The following is a 22,336-nucleotide window of genomic DNA, read 5'->3' on the forward strand; positions in this document are numbered from 1 at the left end:
TGGAGGAGGAGGGGGTGGAGGAGTGTATGGGAACTCTATAATTTCCACTCAACTTTTCTGTAAACCTATAGTCTATTAATTTTTTTTTTAAGTAAAAGGGAGTCAACCTAATGTCTCCCAAGTATCTACAAAATCCCTTAGGTATTTCCCACTCTTCTAGGTCTTTTAGTAATCCCTTCTTGATATTCTGCAACCTATATTCTAAACTAGGGGTCAGCAAATACAGCCTGTGGGTCAAATCCAGCCTACCACCTATCTATATGGCCCTTGGGCTAAGAATAGTTTTTACATTTTTAAATGGTTGAAAAAAATCAAAAGGTGTACTTCCTCGGCTGTCCAGTAGTTAAGACTCCATGCTTCCACTGCAGGGGGCGTGGGTTCGATCCCTGGTCTGGGATCTAAGATCCCACATGCTGCGAGGCATGGCAAAAAAAGTCAAAAGAATATTTCAAGATACATGAAAGTTATACAAATTCAAATTTCAGGGCCCACTCTTGGTGCCCAGACATGATCGCTCATTCGTTTATGAACTGTCTGTGGCAGCAGAGTTGAGTCACGGCAACAAAAATTGAGTAGGCCTCAAATTCTAAAATACTTGCTATGTGGCTCTTTTTTTGGGGGGGGCGACGTTGAAGAGTTTTTATAGTTTTGTGTGGCTCTTTACAGAAAGAGTTTGCCAACTCCTGTACTAAATGACAAATTGAATCACAGCCAATATAAAATAATGAGGGGAAAGGAAAGAAAAGAAAATTATTTAAAATATATAAATGGGGCTTCCCTGGTGGCACAGTGGTTAAGAATCCGCCTGCCAATGCAAGGGACAGGGGTTTGAGCCCTGGTCCGGGAAGATCCCACATGCCGCGGAGCAACAAAACCCACGTGCTACAACTACTGAGCCCGCGCTCTAGAACCTGCGAGCCACAACTACTGAGCCCCGCGTGCCACAACTACCGAAGCCCACACACCTAGAGCCCATGCCCCGCAACAAGAGGAGCCACCACAATGAGAAGCCCACGCACGGCAACGAAGAGTAGCCCCTGCTTGCCAGAACTAGAGGAAAGCCCACGCATAGCAGCAAAGACCCAATGCAGCCAAATATAAATAAATAAATTTATAAAATATATAAATGGATGCATGACATATCCAAAAAAGTAAATACAGGTAGAGGCTGCAGTCCTATTTTATTATAACCAGTCCAAAGGCCTCGGTTGACTTCATTCTTCCCTCCTATGTATGGCATCTATTTTAATGCCATGCATAAATAATACCTCAGTGAAGCTGATTTTTAAAAGGAAGTTTCTGCGGGCCACCTGTTATCAAGCTACAGAACAATCATTATGTTCCTAGTGCATGAGGACGCCCGCAGGAGCTGGGGGACCTGCCTGGACGATGGGCGAGCATCCAGGCAATTCAGGACAGCCGGCAGCATATTCCAACCTGCTGGTGGAGGGGGAATCTAGTTCCCTCAGGTTCAGTGAAAGGAGCATGGCACTGCCTCCCCAAGATGCTCTAAGATGGCGGACTCCCCCAAAGTAGAAGTGGGAGGCTGGGAGGACGGCAGTCAAACAACCACAAATTTCTGCTACACATTTTCAAAATTTGGTGTCATGACCTGAGGAGGATTCAAAGATGAACCAGAGATGAACCAGACATGGGACTTGTCTTCAAGAAGCTTCACAACCTAAGTGTCCATCAACAGATGAATGGATAAAGAAGATGTGGCACATACACACACACACACACACACACACACTATATATATACATATATGTACAATGGAATAATACTCAGCCATAAAAAATAATGAAATTTTGCCATTTGCAGCAACATGGGTGGACTTGGAGGGTATTATGCTACGTGAAATAAGTCAGACAGAGCAAGACAAATACTGTATGATATCACTTATATGTGAAATCTAAAAAATACAATAAACTAGTGAATATAACAAAAAAGAAGCAGATTCACAGACAGAGAATAAACTAGTGGCTACCAGTGGGGACAGGGAAGGGGGAGGGGCAAAACAGGAGTAGAGGATTAAGAGGTACAAACTATTATGCATAAAATAAGCTACAAGGGGCTTCCCTGGTGGCGCAGTGGTTGAGAGTCCGCCTGCCGATTCAGGGGACACGGGTTCGTGCCCCAGTCTGGGAAGATCCCACATGCCGCGGAGCGGCTGGGCCCGTGAGCCATGGCCACTGAGCCTGCGCGTCCGGAGCCTGTGCTCCGCAACGGGAGAGGCCACAACGGTGAGAGGCCCGCGTACCGGAAAAAAAAAAAAAAGCTTCAAGAATGTATTGTACAGCACAGGGAATATAGCCAATATTTTATAATAACTATAAATGAAGTATAACCTTTAAAAATTGTGAATCACTATATTGTACACCTGTAACTTATACATCAACTATCGTTCAATTAAAAAAATTTTTAAAAGATGCTTCAAGAGTTACAGAAAGCCTCATTTTTAATGCTAAAATCCAAATTTAAATTAATCCGTGCTTTGTTGCAGGAGTACCAGCTGTATGAGGCAAAAATCCCAGGACTTGAAATGTAGGACGTTTCATTTCACCACTAACACGCCAGGCAAAGCAAAGAAAAGCAACGCCACACAAGAAAAAAAAAAAGAAAAGAAAAGAGAAGCAAAGCCAGCACCTGCGCCTCTTGGTGTGGACCTGCCGGGAGTGTGCCTGTACAGGACTGACCTTAGCAGCTTTTAATTGTAAGGACCAAAAACTAGAAACAGCCCAAAAGTGTTTTCAATAGGAAAATCGACAAGCCATGGCGTGTTTCTGTAACAGAGAACCACGTGAATGAACATGAACAAACTACAAACGCAGATGAATTTCAAAAACTAGAAAAGCCAGACACACGAGCACGACTTTAACTCCACGTATACAAACCTCTACAGCAGGCCCAGCTACACTGTAGCTCTTTTAAAAAACCTAAACTATAGTATTTGGGGTCAGAAGAGTGTGTACTTTGGGGCAGAGGGAAGAGGGGGTGATTGTAAAGGGCCTCTGGGGGCATCCCTGGTGGGGATCAGATGGGAGTTTGCTTTAGGAAAGTTTACAGAGCTGGACCTTCAGGTTTTATGCACATCCCTAGAGATGTGTTATATTTACAATGAAAGGGTTTTACCAAAAGGCAAGTGGAGACTTAATCAGGTCCTATGGGAATCAAAATTCCTTTTTCCTAAGATAGAATACTTATCCTTAATTCACACTTTCCAGGAAACCCTGGCATTTCTTAGAGAGTCTATTAAGAACCTGGGGATATTCCTAAGAAATGCAAATTAGAGCAACCAGTAGGGACGGGCGGCGTCACACCTGGTGTCTATTATGAACCCCAGGGCGGCTGGTCTGTGATTCTGAGTGGGCACAGCCAGGATGTGGGGAACTACCGGGAACTGGGAGTGAACCTGGGATCCCCACTCCCGGGCATTCATCCTGAGGTGACAACTCAAAGAAAAGAGCTCCAAGTGCAAAGGTGCTTATACTGGTGTCATTTATAACAGGAAGACCAGTGGGAACCATTCAAGCCCAACCACAGGGGACTCACCACACCCAGGGTCCTAAGGCCCCTCTGGGGCCATTCTGCAGCCCCCCAGTCAATGAGCAATTCCCTCCCCCAGTCCTGAGTTTTTTTCTATGAAAAATCTTATAAAGGCTTGGATATCAAATATCATTCAGTGAATCACCTTTATTGGGAAGGCTCGAACTACTTGAAAAGAAAGGAACAATTCATGACCACACACATCGGTGGCTGCAATGTGATGCTACCTTTGTCGTTTAGCCGCCATTAAAGTGGGGTCTTTCAATGACCTTTTAGTCATCTTAATTTTTTCCTCAAGCATCTCTTGGCAAGAAATCTGAAAAGTCTCTCAGAGGATCATCAGTTGTACTTCCAAACCAGAAACTTGTGCCAGAGCCAACAATGTCACTGTCGCACGGCGAGTGCTCCAGGCAGGGGCATCTTAGCCTGACGGCTGGAGGTGCTGGTGCCCCAGTGAAGAAACTCTGCCGGGACCTGTGACTATCTGAGGACATTGTCTCCTCCTCCTCTTGGCTATCTCTTCTTTACTAGAATATGATTGGAGACACAAGGCTCCTGGGAGATATCAGTAGGAGACCAAGTGAATGATCTAGTGCTGCCTCTGTGCTGGCCACGGGCCAGGCTCAGTGAAGGGGGTTACACATGTCAGGTCACCAGCCCTGTAAGGTCAGTATGTTGTCCGAATTTTACAGATAAGAACATGAGAGATTCTAGGAAGGGTGTGACTCTCACTACCTTTTTGCTGTGTGACCTTGGACAAGTGATTTAACCTCTCTGGGCCATAGTGTCCTCATCTGTAAAATGGGGATAATAATTCATACCCCTATCTCCCAACTCAGTGTGGAGGACTCTGAAGTCAGACAGATGTGGCCTGGCTCGGCGCCATATGTTGTAACTGGGGGCCGGGGGGGGGGTCATTTCACCCCAGAACCTGGAAACAGGAAATAGTGCAGTACCTGCTACACCTGTAAGGGATGAGGTCAATGGCCTCACACCGGCCTGGTTTAAAGTGAGTGCTCAGTGACTGAGTGGTTCCCTCCACCTCAAGTGCCTTTCCTGCCCCTTCGAAGCTCACCTTACACCAGCTCCTCCATTGGGGCTGCCTCCTCCGGTCCCCACCTCCCTGCTTGGAGCCTTGAGGCTGGGGAGGGAGGTTAGGGCATTGAGGAAGCGCACTGCAGCCGGCTATGTCCTCCTCTCCTCATCTGTAAAATGCGCGGCGAAACTGCGCCGATTGCGGATGCCCCTGGGGCGAGGTGCTCTCTGCACCCCCCGTGCAAATGAGGTGAAGACAGGCGGACAGGGCACTTGTAAGGCAGGGAGCGCCTTGGGCCTTCTGTCCCCTCTGCAATGGGGAAATAGTCACCATAAACGTCAAAGGATGTGCGACCTGTCTGATGAAAAAGCCAACTTCTGCAGGCCTGGGCTGCACGCCCGAGCTAGGGACCCGGCTAGGCAAGCGAGGGGGTGGGCAGGGGCACAGCCGAGCCCCGGGCCAGTAGTCCACGGCCAGAGTTTGGGCTGAGACCAGGCAGTCCTGGGGTCCTGCCCAGCTCTGTCGGTACCATTTCGTGTCTCCGGGCCGATTGTAGGGCGGGGACGGGCTAGTGCTGCCCTCACTGGGCCGTTAGGACATCGCAGAGGCTCCCACGCCGGGTGAGTCTGACTCCACCCTCCGCCCCACGCCCTCACCCGGCTTCGTCCCCAAAGGTCCAGCCACGCCCTTTCATGTCCTCCCCCTCCCCCGATCTCCCCGGGCGGAATCATTTATGTCGTAGGCAGCCTGCGGTTTGCAGGGAGCTCATCCGTGAGGACCGAAGGCCGGCGACCCCAGGTTCCCGATGAGGGCCCGAGGCGGACACCTGCGCGCCCAGGATCACTGCGTGGGGAGTCAGCGGAGAGGCGGGATTGGGCCCCCACTTCTCTGCTCCACGTGCGGCAGCGCCGGCACCCGCAGGGGTAGCCGGTGGCCTGGTTGCAGTGCCGGGGCCTCACCGCCAGGAGGCGCCCACACAGGCCCGTCGCATCCAGGCTTCCCGGAGCAGCCCGTCCAGCGGCTCCCCGGCTCCACTGCGGTGTCTCCTACGTGTTTCTCGTCTCCCCCTGCCTCGGGCCTAGGTACCAAGCCTTCCGCACGGCTCGGAGGCAGAGGATCGCCCCCTAGAACTGGAGTCCTGCCTCACTGAGATGGTGGAGGGCAAAATGGGGTGCCTAGACTCATCATCAGGCTGTGTAACCTTGGACATGTCACTCACCCTCTCTGAGCCTGTTACTTAATTTTGACAATTTACAAAGCATTGCATTCAAGATCTCTGGATTCTGGCGCTTGACCCCATGCTGCAGACAGAACTGGCACCAGTCCAGGGTTGCAGTGCAGGGGTGGGAGAAACTGGACCATATGATCTGAGAGCCTGAAGAGCTGCTGTCTGCAGGACTGGGGTGACTGATACGTAGATGGACAGAGAGTCCCCACTGGTCCCTGGCTTTTCTTGGCACAAAGGGTGGGAGAATGGCTGGCTGGGCATGCTGCCAACCCCAAGGCTCTCCTGACCAAGGGGCCTGCCCTGCTGGATTCTCGCCTTGAATCCCAGGCTCCAGAGGGGCCAGCCTCTGCTCGCTACCCCCACTACCGGTGGTGTGGAGCCACTGCCTCATCTGCAGTGTGATTTGTCAACAAATGGAGGTGCCACGTCCCTGCTGTTTCTGTGGCAAGAACTCCTAGCTGTCTCCCAATATCCACTTCCCAGCCTCCCTTAGAGCTGAGTGTGGCCATGTGCCCTGGGTCTGGGCTCCGCTCCAGATCACTTCCTTCTCTATCTTCCTTCACTCCTGTCTCTGAAGGAGGAGGTGAGGAGGGCCCCAGGGGACTACGGCAGGGGTAAAGCAAGGGAACTGGGGGGGGGGGGAGATCAGGGTGGGAGGCGGCCAAAGCGGCTGGCTTCGGAGACAGAGCCATAGGACCTGGGAGGTAGGGGACTGCTGTTGAGAGATCCTTTTTCCCATGGCTGCCACGGGCCTCATCTCCCTAGGTGGTAAGTTTCCCAACCCTACACCTGTTCCTGGGTCAGACTCGAGCTCCACATCACGGCACTGCTCTTCTGTGCTCTCGGAGAAACAATTCTAGGTCCCATACTGACAGTTTGTGAAGTCCTTCCCAGGTATATACAGGTCAAGGCCACTCCTCTGCTTTAAAACCTCCCATGGCTCACAGTGCCAGGGGGTTGAGCCCTACATCCTGAGTCTTGTGTTTGAGATGCTCTGCAATCTCGCCCTGACCCCCTTTCATCCCATCCCCCGCTCCCCCTCTAGCACCTGACCCCTGTCCACGCCTCCAGGTTGTCTGCATGCTACCTGGAATATCTTCCGGCTCTGCAGCCTGGAAAACTACCCTGGCCCTGAGACCCAGCGGGAATACTCCCTTGTCCATGAAGTCCTCCCTGCTGCCTGCCCCCCACCCCACATGGAATCAGCTGCTGCTTCCTCAGCTTTTGGTGGATGGTCTGTTTACTCCAACTCCTGAAGCACCTGGATGAGGCCAGGGCTGAGTCCTCTCTGGTCGCCAACAGCCAGCCCGGAGGAGGTGGCTAAAGAGACACAATCGCTAGCCTCAGCTTCACATGTTATAGGTGCAAGAACCAGCTAAAGGCCAGGAAAACCCTAGCATGGGGCTCCATCCTCATTACAGCCCTTTGGAGTTGTTGCTACCACTGTCCCCATTTTGTGGAGGAGGAAACAAGAGCCATAAAGAGGTGAACTGACTTGGCTGCAGTCACAGGGCTAGTGGGAGGTTGTGTAGCATTGTGGTTAAAACCCGGTTCCATCCCCGGCTCTGCCATTGACCAGCTGTGTGGCCACAGGCAAGCCTGGACCTCGCTGAACCTGTCTCTGTACGTGGGACATGGGGTGATAGTGGCGCCTCACTCTCACGGACGCCTTGCACACTTATGAAGGTAACGGGTATAAAGGGCCTGGTAGCCACGGGGAGCTTGGTGCGATGGTGACATTCTTGCTGTTATCCGTCTGCCTAGGGGTTCAGGTGGGAGGCTGGCTTCGCACTGTCCCCAGGAGGGTCTCAGCTCCCTGCCCTCCAAGTGTCACCCAGACTCTTCTCTGGGCTGCAGAGGGCAGTGGAGACGGGGAGCTCATTCTCCCTTAGTGGCCCAGGGACACCCAGTGAGAAGCCCAGTTGCCCAGCTGAGAGCTTCCACAGGTGAGAGGAGATGGACTTGAGGTTTGTATCCCAGAATCCTCTGAGGTCCTGAGCCCCAGTGGGACCTGTGACTGTGGGGCTTGAAGCCCAGCTCTGCCATTTACTGGGTCACCCTGGGTAATCCTGGGTCACCCTGGTCGAGCCACTGCCCCTCTCGGGCCATTGGTTTCCATCCGTGTAAAATGGGGCATCAGCACTGGGCTTCTGGATTCTACCTGCCCATCGGTTCTCACTGAACTGGCACACCGACCCTTCCTGAGAAGGACATGTTACAGAGGCAGGGGCTGTGCAGGAGTGCTGTGATGTGGCCAAGGGCACCCAGCAAAGGACTGAGCAGCATAGTCAAACCTGGGGCCCAGAGCCAGGCTCTCTCCTCTGAACCCAGGTTCTGAATTCTTACTGAGGTCCTGCTGCAGGGGAGCTACGCTGGCACAGGGCTATGATGGTTTTAGAAACCCCTGGGGCTTGGGCAGGAAATCCAGGGCAGCCCAGCCCCAGCCAGCTTGGCGGTTCCTAAAGTGAAGATGAGAGAAGATGGATTCCCAGGTCCTGCTGATCTATGGCCCCAGGGTGGGACTGTGACATGCAGGAGGTGACAGCTGCTCCCTCCCGGTAGTGGTTTCTAGAAAGGACATGGAGCCTCAGTTAGGCAGGGACCTCAGGGTCACTGTGTCTGGTTCCCTGCCTTCACAGAGAAGCTTCTGGACAGCATGCTGACCACCCTGGTCCCTAGGGGACAGCTTGTCCAGGCCCCTCCTGGTCCAGAACTGAAGGGGTCCAGGTCACACAGAGGCCAGAGCACGTTCAGGAAGGGATCAGTGTCCCAATATTGAGACACTGGCTGTCTACACACCTGCACATCTACAGGGCCAAACCACCAGTGGACGTCCCTCTGTGGAGGATCAGGGGGCACTAGTTAGTCTAGCTGTGTGTCGGTGTGCAGCTCTCTTTGCCTCTCTGAGCCTCGTCTGTAAACTGGGCATAACATTGACCTCCCAGAGCCCTCAAGAGAATTAAAAGGGGTTATGTCTAGGAAGGGGGACTCTTCTCTCCCCGATCACCCCAAATGACCAAGGAAGGTTTCTACAGCCCCCAAACACTGCCCTCTGGGCCTGATACCCATGGTCAGAAGAGGAAGCAGCTGTTCAGTGGACACCCACTTTGTGCCAGATGCTGACCATGTGTACTCTAATCTTGAAAACAACACTGGGAGTATTACTCCCTGCATTTTACAGATGGGGAAAAGTCCTCTTTACCTCCTGTTGCCTGAGCCGGGGCTCCAGGGGTGGAAATTAGGAGGGGGTCCAGGGGTGGGGGAGTCGAGGCCCGGTTGTGGGCCAGTTGTGGGCAGGCACTGAGCTGGGCAAAGGGCTCCAGGGGTGAGCAAGACAGGCCGAGTCCTGCCCCTCAGAGTTCATGGCCATAGGGAACACAGGCAGGAAACAGACTCAGTTCCCAAACACTGACTTCAGTTCACCTGTGCGTAGTGCTGCTGAGGGGGGGCTCGTGTGCGGGGAGGCTCGTGTGTGTGTGTGTGTGTGTGTGTGTGTGTGTGTGTGTGTGTGTGTGTGTGGTGGGGGGGTAACAGAAAGCTAGGGGAGGGGCTGGGCTGGGGGCCTAGAGAAAGCCCAGGGCAGGTGTGAAGGATGAGTAGGAGCCAAGAGGACGATCAGGGGAGTACGTGCTGGTTATAGGAGGCAAGGCAGGTGCCAAGTGCAGAGGCCAGAACACAGAGGATTTGGGGATGGAAAGAAGCTCAGCTACCCAGGAGGCAGGAGTGTGAGAGGGCCAGGGCCAGTTAGTGGAGATAAGAAGGGATTTAAACTCCACTTGGACCACACTGGGCAGCCACTGAGGGATTGAAGCAGGGAGTGAGTGATGGGTTCAGATTCCGTGTAGAAGGCTGCCTGGTGCCTCCCTGTGGAACAGCGAGGAGGGCCTGCAGAGGGACGGGCCCTGGGGCGGGAGGAAGCGGCTACGGCGAGATCCCAAGAGCAGGGTCCGCCGGACTTGATGGATTAGACAGAACGAGGAGACGAAGGAGCCTAAGGTGACCCCCGGTGTAGTTGGCCTTAGGGTGGGGGTGGGGCCGTTCACAAAGTGGGGGGAACGGAAGGAGTAGCAATGGGGCTGATCACGGGGCCCAGGGATACGGCTGGCTGCTGGAAGCGCGGCGCGCCTTGTGGCCCAGGATGGAAGAAGCCCCAGCACTGGGGAGGGCAGAGCGCTGAGGACGGGGAAAGCCGGGAGGGGCAGGAGGAGCAAGCGGTAAATGACAGGGCAGGTGGAGTAGGGGGACGAGGACCGGGAGACTGTCGGGCTTTGGCCTCTAGCGTTGGTGTTTCCCAGGAAGAGCAGTGAGCGGGGAGGGGCAGCGGTGTCGGGTGGGGTGTTGGGGAAATGCTGAGAGGGCGGAGGTGGGGTCAGTGTGTGTGGAGTAGACGAAGTGCAGAGCGAGGAAGGAAGGGGTCTCCAGAAAAGGAAACAGCGGAGGCAAGAAGTGGGAGGAGGCAGGAAGGAGGCCGCTGCCTCAGTGGAGCCCAGGCAACAGCCCGGACGCGAGCTCAGGCCGCAGGAGCCCTGCGTGCCGCGCGGGCAGCCGGAAGGCGACAGCGGCCTCGCTCTCGGACCCTGGAGCCGAGGCTCGACCCCACCCACTGTGGCCTCCTCGGGGACCCTGGCATCCTCGCGGTCGGCCCACCGGAGGAGGCCCCGCCCCCAGCGGTGGCCTCGGTCGCTCCGGAGGATGTCTGGTCGCCGGGAGCTGGGAGAGGGGCTCCCGGGGTCGCTGATGCCACCCCTGGTCTCCTCCGCCGAGCCAGAGGGCCGGAGCCTGGTTTCGAGGCCCAGCTGTGCAGTGTGGCTCCAGGACCTGACTCTGCCACGCGCAGCGGGGTTGGGTGGCCCAGGCCGGCGACTTCCTCGAGTTCCCCTCCCCGCCCCGGGCGCACAGCAGGGTCTCATTACCGCCCATCCCCCTCCGCTAGCGCCCCGCGTGCCGGGGGGTCCTCGCGGCCGGGGGGGAGGGGAGGGTTATAATGAATCCCAGGCCGGAAATTCCTCCCGAGGGGCCCGGCTGGGCTGCGGGAGTGAGGGGGGGGGCGGCGCTGAGGCTGGCAATCTGCCCGCACCACCCCTCCTCTTCCGAGTCCGCCCCCCGCATCATGGAAACTGGGCCGCCGGCCGACCCCCCTGGCTCCGCTCCACATTCCTGCCTCTGGGGGCGGGCGGGGCACGAAAGCTGGGCTCCCCCCTTCGGGCCGGTCCGCAGGGGGAGCCTCGGACGTCCGAACCCTCCTTCTGATTTGGGACGAGCACCGCCTCCCCATTCCAGCTTGGGCACATCTTCGGGGAGGTTAGGGAGACCGGCAAGACCCGCGACACTCCATTCGATTCAATCAACTCTGAGAACCTGGTTCATCTCTATTTACCCTCCCCCCCACGTGATTACTCTTCATTAAGCGCTCGTGGGCTTACCCTGGGCTGCGCCCGTATGGTGCGCCCAGCCCTCAACGCCGGATTTTCACCTCTCAGCATCTGGCGAGGCAGACACCATTATGCCCATTCTACAGGTGAAGGCAGTGAGGTTCAGACAGAGGAAGGTTCAGATAGTAGGGTCGGGCGGAGCAGGAACTCCGGCCACCTCCTGCCGGAAGCTCCCCGGACGGCGCTGGGCATCTATAGGCTCTCAGATGCCCCCAGATTCCTCTCCGGGGCGACTGGAAGGAGGGACTCTGCGAGACGGGGGAGGGCGTGCGGGCTTCGAATCCTGTCTGCTCGCTCAGGCTGTGGGGCTGGGCAGGGGTCTCAGTTTCCGCACGTGGGAAGAGGGCGCCCTCCCAGGCCTTCTGAACGACGTTAGCGGGGGACTCGAGCCCCCGGATCCTCCGAGTCACCGGGCGCGCACATAGCGCTTACCTGCGAGCCTCAGACTTGAGTCGCTGCTTCCTTCCAGCCGTGGGGCCTGGCCGGGCCCCGGCCAGACTGTCCCTGGGGCTCCAGGAGGGCGGGGCCAGGGCAGCGCTAGGCGGGGCCGGGCCAGGGGGCGGGGCCGGGGGCCGGGATTCCTAGGAGACCGCGGCAGTGCCGCGAGCCGCGGAGCGCGGACTCGGACCCGGACCCAGCCGGGTGCGGAGGCGCCAGGTGAGCTAAACTAGGAGCCTGGGGTTTGCCCCCCACTTTCCCCAACTTTTTGTTTAGCCTCTCCCTCCAGATAGGCGCTGCGTGGGGGGTCGGGAGCCCGGTTCCCCCTTTCCCCGGAGTGTGGACGCGCGGGGAGGAGGGACCCCTGAGTGTCGGGGATCCAGCCCCGAGCAACTTCCCGAGACGTGGGACCTTCGGACTGGGTCTCCAAGTTTCTGCCTCTCTGGGGTCCCCAGCGTCGACTCACTCCCTCCAGAGTCTCAGGGTCTCTGAGCATGTCCCCATCTCTCTGCAAGCCTCCGCTTCCCTTCCCGCCAGGACCCGCGGTGGCTCGAGGGTGACCTTTCCGGAGCTGGGGCCGGAGCGCCAGCTCTGGCCTGGGGCGGGGTGGTCATTTCTCCTGTTTGGGTCTGGGGAAAGGGCTCCACACTCAGAGACCGGGGTGGGGAACGGGGCTCGCCTCCTCCCAGGACGCTCCCGGGGCTGAGCAGAGAAGTGCCCAGCGTTGAGTCCTAGTAGAGCCCCCGTCCTGTGTGGCCTATGACCCTGACAGGCCCCTCCGCCTCTCCGGGCCGCAGTTTCCCTCTGTGAACACCAGGCTTTGGACGCGGAAGACGCCGGGGCTCTATGCTAGGCCCTGGGCCTTCAGCGCTCCTGTCGGAGGCAGGGATGGGGTGTCCTGCTTTGAGCTTCGGGGGTGCGAATGGGGAGTGAGTAGGGTAACAAGGCCTCCTTCCTGGGGCCTCGACTACGGGTTCCAGCGTTGCAGCTGTGGAGAAACCAGACTGGGGCAGTGAGGATGCACCACTGGACAGCGATGTTGTAACCCTCCTCTCCTAAGGCCGGAGCGCCCCGGCCGGGGCACCGTTTCCTCCCACATCCTCCCTTCCGTGGGGGCTACACCACACGCAGCCCCGCGACTCCTGCCCGGCCCGGATTCAGTCCTCAGGCCGCAGGCCAGGCCGCACCAGCAGCCGGGAGGGGCTTAAGCCGGGCGGCCCAGACCCTGGGGCAGCCAGAGGTGCAAGGGCGGTGCTGCTCCGGCCGGGACGCGGGCCACTGAGGCCTCGGGAGGAGGAGGCCGGAAAGGAGGCCAGGCGGCTGGAAAGGGGGATGTTTCATCCCGAGGAGCCCGAATTGGAAACGCTGCAACCTGGGGGAACAGCGTTGCCCGGGCTGACAGGAGAGCCAGGAGGGGAGCTCATTTGGTAAGGCCCGGCACCCGGCATCCGCAGCTCCGTGGCCCGGCCGCTGGAGGAGGGGGCGGCCTCTTCTTCGCGGAGTTTAAAGAAATCCTGAGCCAAGTCTGCCACTTGTTTTGGTCAGAGCGGTCTTCTCGGAGTCTAGCTCAAGTCTCTCTTGCTGCAGTTTCAGTGCTGACTGAGGAGGTCTGGAAGGAGGAGGTGGGCAGGAAGAGGCTGGAGACCGCGACACCCGCTCCTTCCTTCCCTGCGGTACTTGAAGCGCAGCAGAGGGGAGGTGGGGCCCGCGAGCGACCCCCGCGGACCCGGGCGGCTGAGTGCCCCTCCTCCCTCCTTTACTACGGTGCAGCCACCTGCGGGGGTGAGCTCGAGCTCGGGCGGGACTTACCCTGGAGACTCCGCTGCCGGGGGCCCCACACCTCCCGAGGCCCGGGACCCGCAAGCTGGCCAAGAGGGCGCAGGCGGCCGGAGCCCCGCAGCCAAGGATGCGCCAAGGAGCAGCCCGCGACCCCCTCCCTGGTCTCCGCTCGCGGGCCCGGCCAACTCCGGCTTCTGCCGCGCGTCCCTGGCTCGGAGCTCCGCTGCGGAAAACCCGAGCGGGGGCGGCTCCCCGCCTCGCAGCCCGGGAAAATACGGGGGTGGCCGCCAGGGATCTCCAAGCGTCCTGGGCCAGGCAGCCCCATCTTTCCTCCCGGATGTGGGCCCCCGACCTGGCGCTCCGACCGTAGGCCCGTCGGTTCAGTCCCTGCCTCCCACCTTCTCTCCGCAGAGCGCCAAGACGACTGAGAGATGACGGCTGGGAGCCCCGGAGACTGCGGGGAGGCGCGGAGGAGCCCCGAGGGCCGCGTCTCCCGCCTGGGCCGCCGCCTGGGCCGCCGCCGGCGCCCGCGCTCCCCTCCCGAGCCCCTGCGGGTGCGGGCGCGGCTGCGGCTGCGCTCGCCGTCGGGGGCGTTCGCGGCGCTGGGGGCGCTCGTGGTCCTGGTGGGCATGGGCATCGCAGTGGCCGGCTACTGGCCGCACCGCGCCGGGGTCCCGGGGCCCCGGGCTGCAAACGCCAGCGCGGCCCCCCTGAGCGAGCTGCGGCGCGAGGGTCGGGGCGCCGGCCGGGCCCACGGCCCGCACGAGCGGCTGCGACTCCTTGGGCCTGTGGTCATGGGCGTCGGCCTGTTCGTGTTCATCTGCGCCAACACGCTGCTCTACGAGAACCGAGACTTGGAGACGCGACGGCTTCGTCAGGGGGTGCTGCGGGCTCAGGCGCTCCGACCCCCGGACGGCCCGGGCTGGGACTGCGCTCTCCTCCCCAGCCCCGGCCCCAGGACTCCCCGAGGCATAGGCTGCGTGGAGCCAGAAAGCTGGGACCTGTCCCCGCGTCGGGGTACCTCACCAGTCCCGTCAGTGCGGAGTCTGCGTTCAGAGCCTGCTAATCCTCGCTTGGGGTTACCTGCCCTGCTCAACAGTTACCCGCTGAAGGGCCCAGGGCTGCACCCACCCTGGGGTCCACGGACCCAGACTGGCCATGTGATTATCACCGTGCAGCCCTCTGGTTCCTGCATTGAACATTCCAAGTCTCTGGATCTGGGCCTTGGGGAGCTCCTGCTTAGGGCCCCAGCAGCTCGGGACTGTGCTCACCGAAGCTGGCCACGGCTGGACCGCCTTAGTCTGGGGGGTTACGCCAAGTTGGGAAGAGGAGGGGACTTGGGGGCCCGGGTCTGAGGAGCAGGGACAGCCTGCTATGAGGCTGCAGCATGGACCATGGTACAGGACTAGGACTGGGAGTCCCAATGTCTAGTAGATGCTTCAGTCCCATCCCAGACTGGGGATGGATGCTCTGGCCCCAGCAGCTGCTAAAGCATCCTGACTGGCATGTCGGCAGAGAAATGCCAACTGCACAAGGGTTCAAAAAGCCGGAGAGTATGTGTTTTAACGTGGAATCTGAAGACCAGCATGACTCAGCCTCAGGAATTCCTTCAGCCTCCAAAAGTGGCCTTAGCCCCGAACAGGTACCTGAGGGGGCTGGAGGTCCAGGCCAGGGTGATTGGGAGATGTATCTGGTGTCTTGGCAAACCCAAAGTGGTGGGCAAGGACCCTAAGACTTGGAAGGTAGGTTGTGATGTTACAGGCTGGGACAGGCTCCCTCCAAGGTGGCACTAGTGATAGGGTCTGGGCCTCTGGGAAGACGGGCAATGGGGTGGGGCTGAGATGTTCCACGGCCACCTGGGATGGGGACTGAGCCTTTAACTCCTACCACATCAACCCCTCCCCCCCCAGCCATGCAGGGTATATCCCACGAGGGCTACGCTACTGCCAATGACTTCATACTGAGGGTCTGGCCCCTCCCCAAAGAGGTCTGAGAAGCCCCCTTTCTCTCCTTTGTCGTGGCCTGTGCCACGAAATTTCCCTCCAGTTGGCAAAAAGCATATGCCAGTTCCCAGGAATCCTTTTATATGTTGAAGCTGCATTTTGGTCAATGTGGACAGCTTTAGAAAATGGCTTGGATTTGGGTCTTCCTGTCGCATGTTTAATTTTTCCCGAGTTGCCAGTAAGAGAAGAGAACTTTAAAAGTTGATCAATCTTCACAGAGTCAGTCCTTTTTTTTAAAGTTTATTGAAAAATGCAATACAAGAAGAAGCAAGACCAAACAGTATCTAAACACTACCACCACTTCTCTAACTACAAAGGCCAAAACGGCAGACCTAATTATTGCCTATTTAATCTAAGGATTTTGCCAATTTGATTCGGCTGGCATAGTTCCTATTTTGTCAAGAAATGTAAACAACTACTTGATATGATTCATAATTTTTTTAAAAATTTACAAAGCTCCTTCATTTTTGTCACCAAAATAAAACATTTGAGAGAGATCTGTAAAACCAACCAGCCTGGGGCTAAGATCCTGGACAGGTATTTCCCACGAGCCTTCCTTGGTGTTGGTCAGGCCATAGCCCTGGCTCCATTTCCCGAGGTGGACTGTTGCTCCCTCACCCTCAGCTGCCCCGCAGAACACACGGTGGGGGGCTGAGGGTGGGCAGAGATTGCCTGACAGGTCTGTGCAGCCAGGCTCTGTGGGCCCTCAGCAGATAAATTCAGGTCCTGCTTTGTGGGTGGGTTGGGTAGGTGGGTGGCAGAGACCTGACGTGGCTTGGAAGAAATCTTTGTTTCTGAAGTGAGATAAAAATAAAATTGCAGTGAGAGTTGTTACTGTGCTGTGTCTGAGTCACTTTAGGAAAACTGCCAAGTTGTTGACACTGGAAACGAACTCTTCTCTCCTCTTCACCACTTCCACCTGGACAGTCTGTTTTTCTTCACACACACGCACACACACAGTTGCAGGAAGAAAAAAAAAAGACCCAAACAATTGCCAAACCCCAAGTTCTGTAACCAGAGAGGGAGGAAAAGGAAAGAGGCTTGGAAGGACACCCCTCATGCTGGCTTGTCCAAATCATGGCTTCTCAGTGCCAAAAGGGCATTGGAGATCTTCTGGTCCGATTTATAGACAAGGGAGCAGGGTGAAGTGAGTTGGTGACAGATTGAGGGGAAGTTCAGGCCCCTGATTCGTGGTCCTAGGCAGTGAAAGTGGCCACACTGACCTGGATGGCACAGAATACTCGGTGTGCCAGGTTCCTGACGTGCATGCTGTGCCCTCTTCCTTTCCCCATCTTCATTCCACGGGTTGCAGCTCTGCGAGCTCCAGCAGCTCTTCCAGCAGGACAGCTGGCCATTGGCAAGTGAGCTCACATCACATGCCTATTTGATGTGAGTTCGATTTCCAACCTCACCACCACTCTGGGCAACAAAGTTCGGGCTTGGGCACGGCCTGGAAAGCCCCATCGTTCCAGACCGTATGCCCCAGGCTGTCTGTTCCTGAGACAGGGCACTCTCCTTCCCCGCTAAGCCTGTCACATATCCCACCTGAGCTCCTCCTGTCCCCGCCCAGAGAGAGCTACCTGTTGGTTACTAAGAGTCTCAAGTAAGTACTAAGAGAAAAACGCACACTCGTGAAATCAGTTCAAACGAACTGAGTTTGTCTAAACAAAGCTCAGCCAGCAGAGACTCCGGAGACGTGCTGCGGGCTCCCCACTGCCTGGAGCAGAGGCTGTAGACTTCTCTCCTGCTCATCGCCCTGGAGCCCCCAGCGACTGCTGACTTTGACCCACTGTCCACCTCAGGACTTTCTGTCCTAGAATGAGGATTCTAAGAACTTGTAGGTAGATCTGTTTGTGGGAAGCAAGCTGGAAGATCAGAGAAGCCCTACTGAATAAAAATGTCCCCTAATCTTTACCAGGAATAGTGGAATTGGGGACATCAGTCCTCATTTTCAAAATCAAAAAAACAAACAATTAAACCCAAACCCACCACAAACATCAAGCCACAAAACCTGACAGACCTCAGATGGCAAGTGGGGATGAGTGGAGCTGGTGTTTGTACCCCTTGTCAAGTGGGGTTTTGTGGGGAGCGTGGCCCCTAAAAGCCAACTCCCACGCTCCAAAAGGGTATCTGCAGGCAGGGGCCGGTCTGGACCACGATCGCCTCCTCTCTCAGTCACATCCTCTCTCACCTCAGGATTAAACAGAGAGGCTCAGGGATGGTCTCCTGGAAATACTTCGTAGCAGGATCCAACTGAGGTAAACCCCACCACTCCCCTGTGTGAGGTGCACATTCCCAGAACTAGAACACCTTTAAAAAAATCTCGTCAACGTTCTTTGTCCAAACCACCACTAAAAATGTGCGGTCAGTGCTTTTGGCCCAAAGTGCCTATTCTTCTGTGAGTTTTGGTCTCTCCTGAGATGGGAGGTGGGGGGAGCACTTAGCAGAGCCACTGCTTCTGATGAGGTAAAAGGGGAGGGAGGGCAGGAAGGTGAAGGCCACGGATATGTTCAAACATTCACAGTATCAGATATATCTGAAGCAACTTCTTATGTGTTTGATCTAAAGAAGCTCCAAAAAGAAAGAACAGGAGAGAGGAAGGAAAACAATACTACGTTCTTAGCAGAGGCCTCTGCCTCACAAAACCACCCTCAGCAAAGGGACAGGGACATCTTCCTGGGGTCTCTGGACCAGGGCAGCCGCCCTGCCTGACATTCTGATGAAGTTACATCACTGGCTCCGAGAAAGGGCTGGTTTATGAAGTTTCTGCTGCCATCTAAAGGATATAAACCAGGGGAGGAGCAGGGAAGCCCCGTTAAGCTGGCTTTGTCCCCCAACACAGCTGACAGAGTCATTGGAGGCTTTCCCGAAGAATGCTGTGGACCCTGTCAGTATAAATGGGGAGAGGCTGGGCTGAAGGGGTTACAAACCACCCCATAAAAAAAAAAACCAGGAGGCTCTTTAAAAACAGTCCAAAGAGTGAAAAGTTGAACAATTTCTGGTATCACAATATAGAAAAATGTATTCAAAGGGATCAGTGATATCTAGAAGACTTTCCCGGTATAAACTCCAAATAGAAAATGAAATTGCTTTTCTGGTGGTTTAGAATCAATCATCTTAAAAGTCTGAAGTCTGACTATTGCAGGTTAGCTTCTTTATCATTCTGCTGGTTTTCTCTGGGACGGGAGATGGGCAGGGAGTCGGGGGAGGGGGGAGGGTAGGACAGTTCCTAGAGGAAAGAAAGAAGCAAAGTTTTAAAATCCCGCAAAAGAGACTGCTACGCAGTCCCAGTGCCAAGTTCTTGTGGCCACAAGTGACAATCAGGGCCTGAGCGGTTTTACAGGGCCCCGTCCTACCTGGTGATTGATGGCTTCTTCAAGTTATTTGTAAACTACTTGTAGGCATGACTTTATCTGGAACCCTGGCTCCCAAAAAGCAGCTATCCTGCTTCCAGTTCTCTAGTCTGGCCCCAGAGCTTCAGCCCTTTCTTTCCCATCCCCCAAACCCTCATCTCCAGACAGCTAGTGCTGCTTTTCTTGGTTTTGTTCTTCTCCTCTGGCCCTCCCAGGTCTAGGCTCAGAGAGACCTGTGACAGCAGAGGGTGGAGCGGCAGGGAGAAGTGGGGGGAGGTGAGGTGGAGAAGCAGGAGGATGCGTCAAGATTCAAGAGGTGGGTGGGATCTGCATCCACGTTTGGTGTATCTCTTCCACCCCATCACCGCTGGCACTGCTGAGGGCAGGAGGAGACCCAGCTGCTTTCGTTGGAGCCAGGTACTGAATAACCTCCCACATCCTCCTCCTCAGCCTTCCTCTGCCTTCAGTTTATCAAGTCCCAGTGTGGACACCTCTGGGGGGATGGCTCCGCTGCACAAGCACGGCCCATACCTGAGCTCACTCCTCAGAGATTTCGGTTTCCTGATGGACAACCACCTTGGTCACTGACATGTCTGGGTGCTGCTCCTTCGCCTCCTTGATGGCCTGTACGAGGACCTGAGAAAGACAGACACAACGTCCATCAGGCGGAAAGCAGCCTGGCTGGTGAAAAAGGCAGGGGTCATAGGACACCATTTCTCTGGCAAGTTCAATGTTTCTCTCTACAGAACCAGAGCAGCATGTAGGCTAAGCCAAGCTGATGATGGCCATACCCACCCTGTCCTGCTTAGGGAGGCTCCTGGACTCAAAACACAAGCACAGGGAAAGCTTAGAGCTGTCTTCAAGGATCAGGGAGGGCCTTGAAGGGTGACAGCCTGGGTGGCTCTGGGAAGATTCACTCAGGAAAGGGAGTCTAAAGAGCAAAGTGAAATCTGTGTTCAGTGTAGGGTAACCGGGAAGCTCAGAACAGGAGAGGAAAAGAGTGAAGCATGCTACAAAAAGGAAGAGATGTCTTTGGCTAAAGTAGAGACAAGAAAGGAAGAAAGAGTGGGAGGGCCCATGACATGCCACATACTGGCCTAAGTACATTACTTATTATTTACTTGATCTTCACAACAACTCAATGAATTAAGGTAGTATCCTTAACTTCATTTTTTAGACGTGGAAACCGAGGTTCAGTGGTTAAAGTGCTTAATGTTTCACAGCTAGTCAGTATAACACAATGGGGATTTTCACTTAAGTCTATCAGACTTTCCTCTTCGCCACACTGTTTTTTTGTCTCAGAGGGAGGTAGAAGGGATGACGCCCCTATTTTAGTATCTGGAGGAGTTTTGATCATTTTAGAACAGCTGAAGGGAGCAGAGGGAAAGTCAAAGAAGAACAATGACACGACTACTCCCCTTGCGCTGCAGGTCGCTGAGCCTCAAGCTCAGAGCACCCCAAGGTGGAAGAGCCCAACACAGGCTTTGGGGGATGGCGGCGTGGGATTCTCGGGGACAGGCCTCCATCAAAAAGGACTCTAGCTAGATTTGACCAGCTGACTGTTGACCCTGGCTCTTAAGACTACTTCTAGGAGGGACGGGAAGAAGGGAAATCCCTCTTTTGGCCTCTTGACTCCAGGAAAGCCATTCTTGGCACCGCTACCTCTACAGGCTCCGGCTCATCCTCCCTCAGCTTGTTTGCTCAACCAGCCTGCTCATGCTTCAAGGCCCAGCCCAAGCCCCCTCTCCGGTTACTCTGGCCTACGCCCCTCTCTCTGACAGCCTGCACCTTCTTAAAGTGCCCCCTCCCGATCCAGAGTGCACCACATCTTACCCCTTCCACATGTCCCTCATGCCTCAGAGACTGAGGGACACTGGAGCACCTCTCTGAGCTACCAAGTGTGCTTGTCCTTCTGTCCCAATAACCCTGAAAGAAACCTATGATTATCTTTATTTTACAGATGGCAAAACCACAGCTCAGAGAAGTAAAATAACTTGCTCAAGAAGTAAAATAACAACCAGTAAGTTGCGGAGTCAGGATTCAACCCAGGTCTGTCTCACTCCAAAGCCAGAACACCTTCCTATGCTATCTAGCACAGACGGAGCACGTGGCAGGGGCTCAGATCACATCAGGCCGCGTAGGTGAGTGCAGGCTGGTAACACGGCAGGCTCCCTTGAGCTGGGGCAAATAGACTGCAAGGCCTCCCACTTGGGCTTTTTGCAGCCTTCTTGCTGGGACCCTCAGCCCGGTGTTCTCAGCTGTAAGTCTCAACCCTGCAACCAAGGGAACTGCCAGCACTGCAGCTCAGTCTATTTTTTTTTTTTAAGGCACTCAGCATATCAGCATAAAGGCCACAGAACTATTGCTCCAGCACTCCTGTCAACGATTCCAGAAGCATTTACATGCAGTCTCTTCCACCCTCGCTTTTCTGTAGCTTTACTGTTCTAACCCCACCCAGCAGAGAATTGGGAACATTAATCCTGACCTTATTATTTGCTAATTGCTTGAAGCACACAATTAGCACCTAATTAACATAAAAGCACAGAATTTTAGCACTCAGAGGGCCCAGAAATTAGCTAGATCAACCTACTCTCTTTTAGGAGAGAACAAAAAAAAATATGGGAGGTAAAGTGATTAGCCCAAGGTCATACAACAAGTTAGTAATAGATCTAGGACAGAAATCAAGTTCCAGGTCTCCCGAGTTCCAGCCCATGACACTGTGTCCCCTCTAACTCGCCCCTCTGAGGATAGAGACCACATATTGGTTTGATATCGTCTACTGTCTCCAGCACAGGTTTGGGTATATGATATACCCTGAACAGCAACAGCTCCATTTACTTGGAGCCCACCACGTGCCCCACAATGTACATCTGTATCTCACTTGATTCTCATAACAACCTTGAAGGAAGATGCTATCTGATAGATGAGGAAACGGAGGCCCAGGGAGTTAGAGCTAGAATATGGTAAGAACTAGGATTTGAGTCTAAAGCCCATGTTCTTTGCATTACACTTCCCTGCTTCTCCAGTCTACGGCCCCCATCCCACAGGCCTCAGTGACCTGACTCCCTTTGTCCTTCTTCTCGATTAAGAGCTAGGGTAGCTGAGAGGGCTCCTTGGAGATAAAGCTGTTATCTTTTGCAAGCCAATTTGAGTGTCCATCAGTGATCCTGCCCCAGAACTTCTCCCATGCCCAGAATCTCAGCATTCTCACCTGATCATGGTCAATATCAGCATCTCCTGTGATCACAATTCTCTTTTCAATCCGGGTCTCTGAAATCCCACCTTTTACAGTCTGAAACAAAAGGGAGGTGACCACATGAGAGAGACAGAAAGAAAGAAAAACCCAAACAGCAAAACAAAACAACAACAAGAAATCAGTCTGAAAACTATACTCCAAATTTTAACCTGCTGCTGGGTACTGAATAGGGTAGCTTTCTCACACACTTGTTCAAAATCTTGGCTGGACCTGCTAAAATGAGCACACGCCTGTTCCCTAGTATTGCTAAAATCTTTAATAA

General features: G+C 55.2%; 2 protein-coding genes across 39 annotated transcripts in view; one reads left to right on the forward strand and one right to left on the reverse strand.

The window, feature by feature from the left end:
• Positions 1–11,522: 11,522 nt before the first annotated feature.
• On the forward strand, positions 11,523–16,299 carry TMEM200B (transmembrane protein 200B). 4 transcript variants are annotated; one of them, XM_067013525.1, is made up of 3 exons: positions 11,523–11,902; positions 13,271–13,381; positions 13,874–16,299. In XM_067013525.1, the coding sequence occupies exon 3, from the start codon at positions 13,894–13,896 to the stop codon at positions 14,815–14,817; it is 924 nt and encodes a 307-aa protein (XP_066869626.1). In that variant the 5' UTR covers positions 11,523–11,902; positions 13,271–13,381; positions 13,874–13,893; the 3' UTR covers positions 14,818–16,299. The 4 variants fall into 4 exon arrangements, with proteins under 4 accessions (XP_066869626.1, XP_058892624.1, XP_066869629.1 ...); XM_059036641.2 differs by lacking the exon at positions 13,271–13,381; XM_067013528.1 differs by lacking the exons at positions 11,523–11,902; positions 13,271–13,381 and adding an exon at positions 13,065–13,110.
• Positions 16,300–18,597: 2,298 nt separating this feature from the next.
• EPB41 (erythrocyte membrane protein band 4.1) overlaps positions 18,598–22,336 on the reverse strand; it is a 203,213-nt gene continuing 199,474 nt past the window's right edge. For all 35 annotated transcript variants that reach the window (XM_067013420.1, XM_067013456.1, XM_067013432.1 and 32 more), the window contains 3 exons: positions 22,030–22,110; positions 19,350–19,454; positions 18,598–18,694 (listed from right to left, as the gene is read on the reverse strand). In XM_067013420.1, the coding sequence (XP_066869521.1) occupies positions 19,356–19,454; positions 22,030–22,110 (180 nt within the window). In that variant the 3' untranslated portion in view covers positions 18,598–18,694; positions 19,350–19,355. The remainder of the gene's footprint in view (positions 18,695–19,349; positions 19,455–22,029; positions 22,111–22,336) is intronic.

Source organism: Kogia breviceps, chromosome 1 (assembly GCF_026419965.1).
Source record: "Kogia breviceps isolate mKogBre1 chromosome 1, mKogBre1 haplotype 1, whole genome shotgun sequence".
Lineage (NCBI taxonomy): Eukaryota > Metazoa > Chordata > Mammalia > Artiodactyla > Physeteridae > Kogia > Kogia breviceps.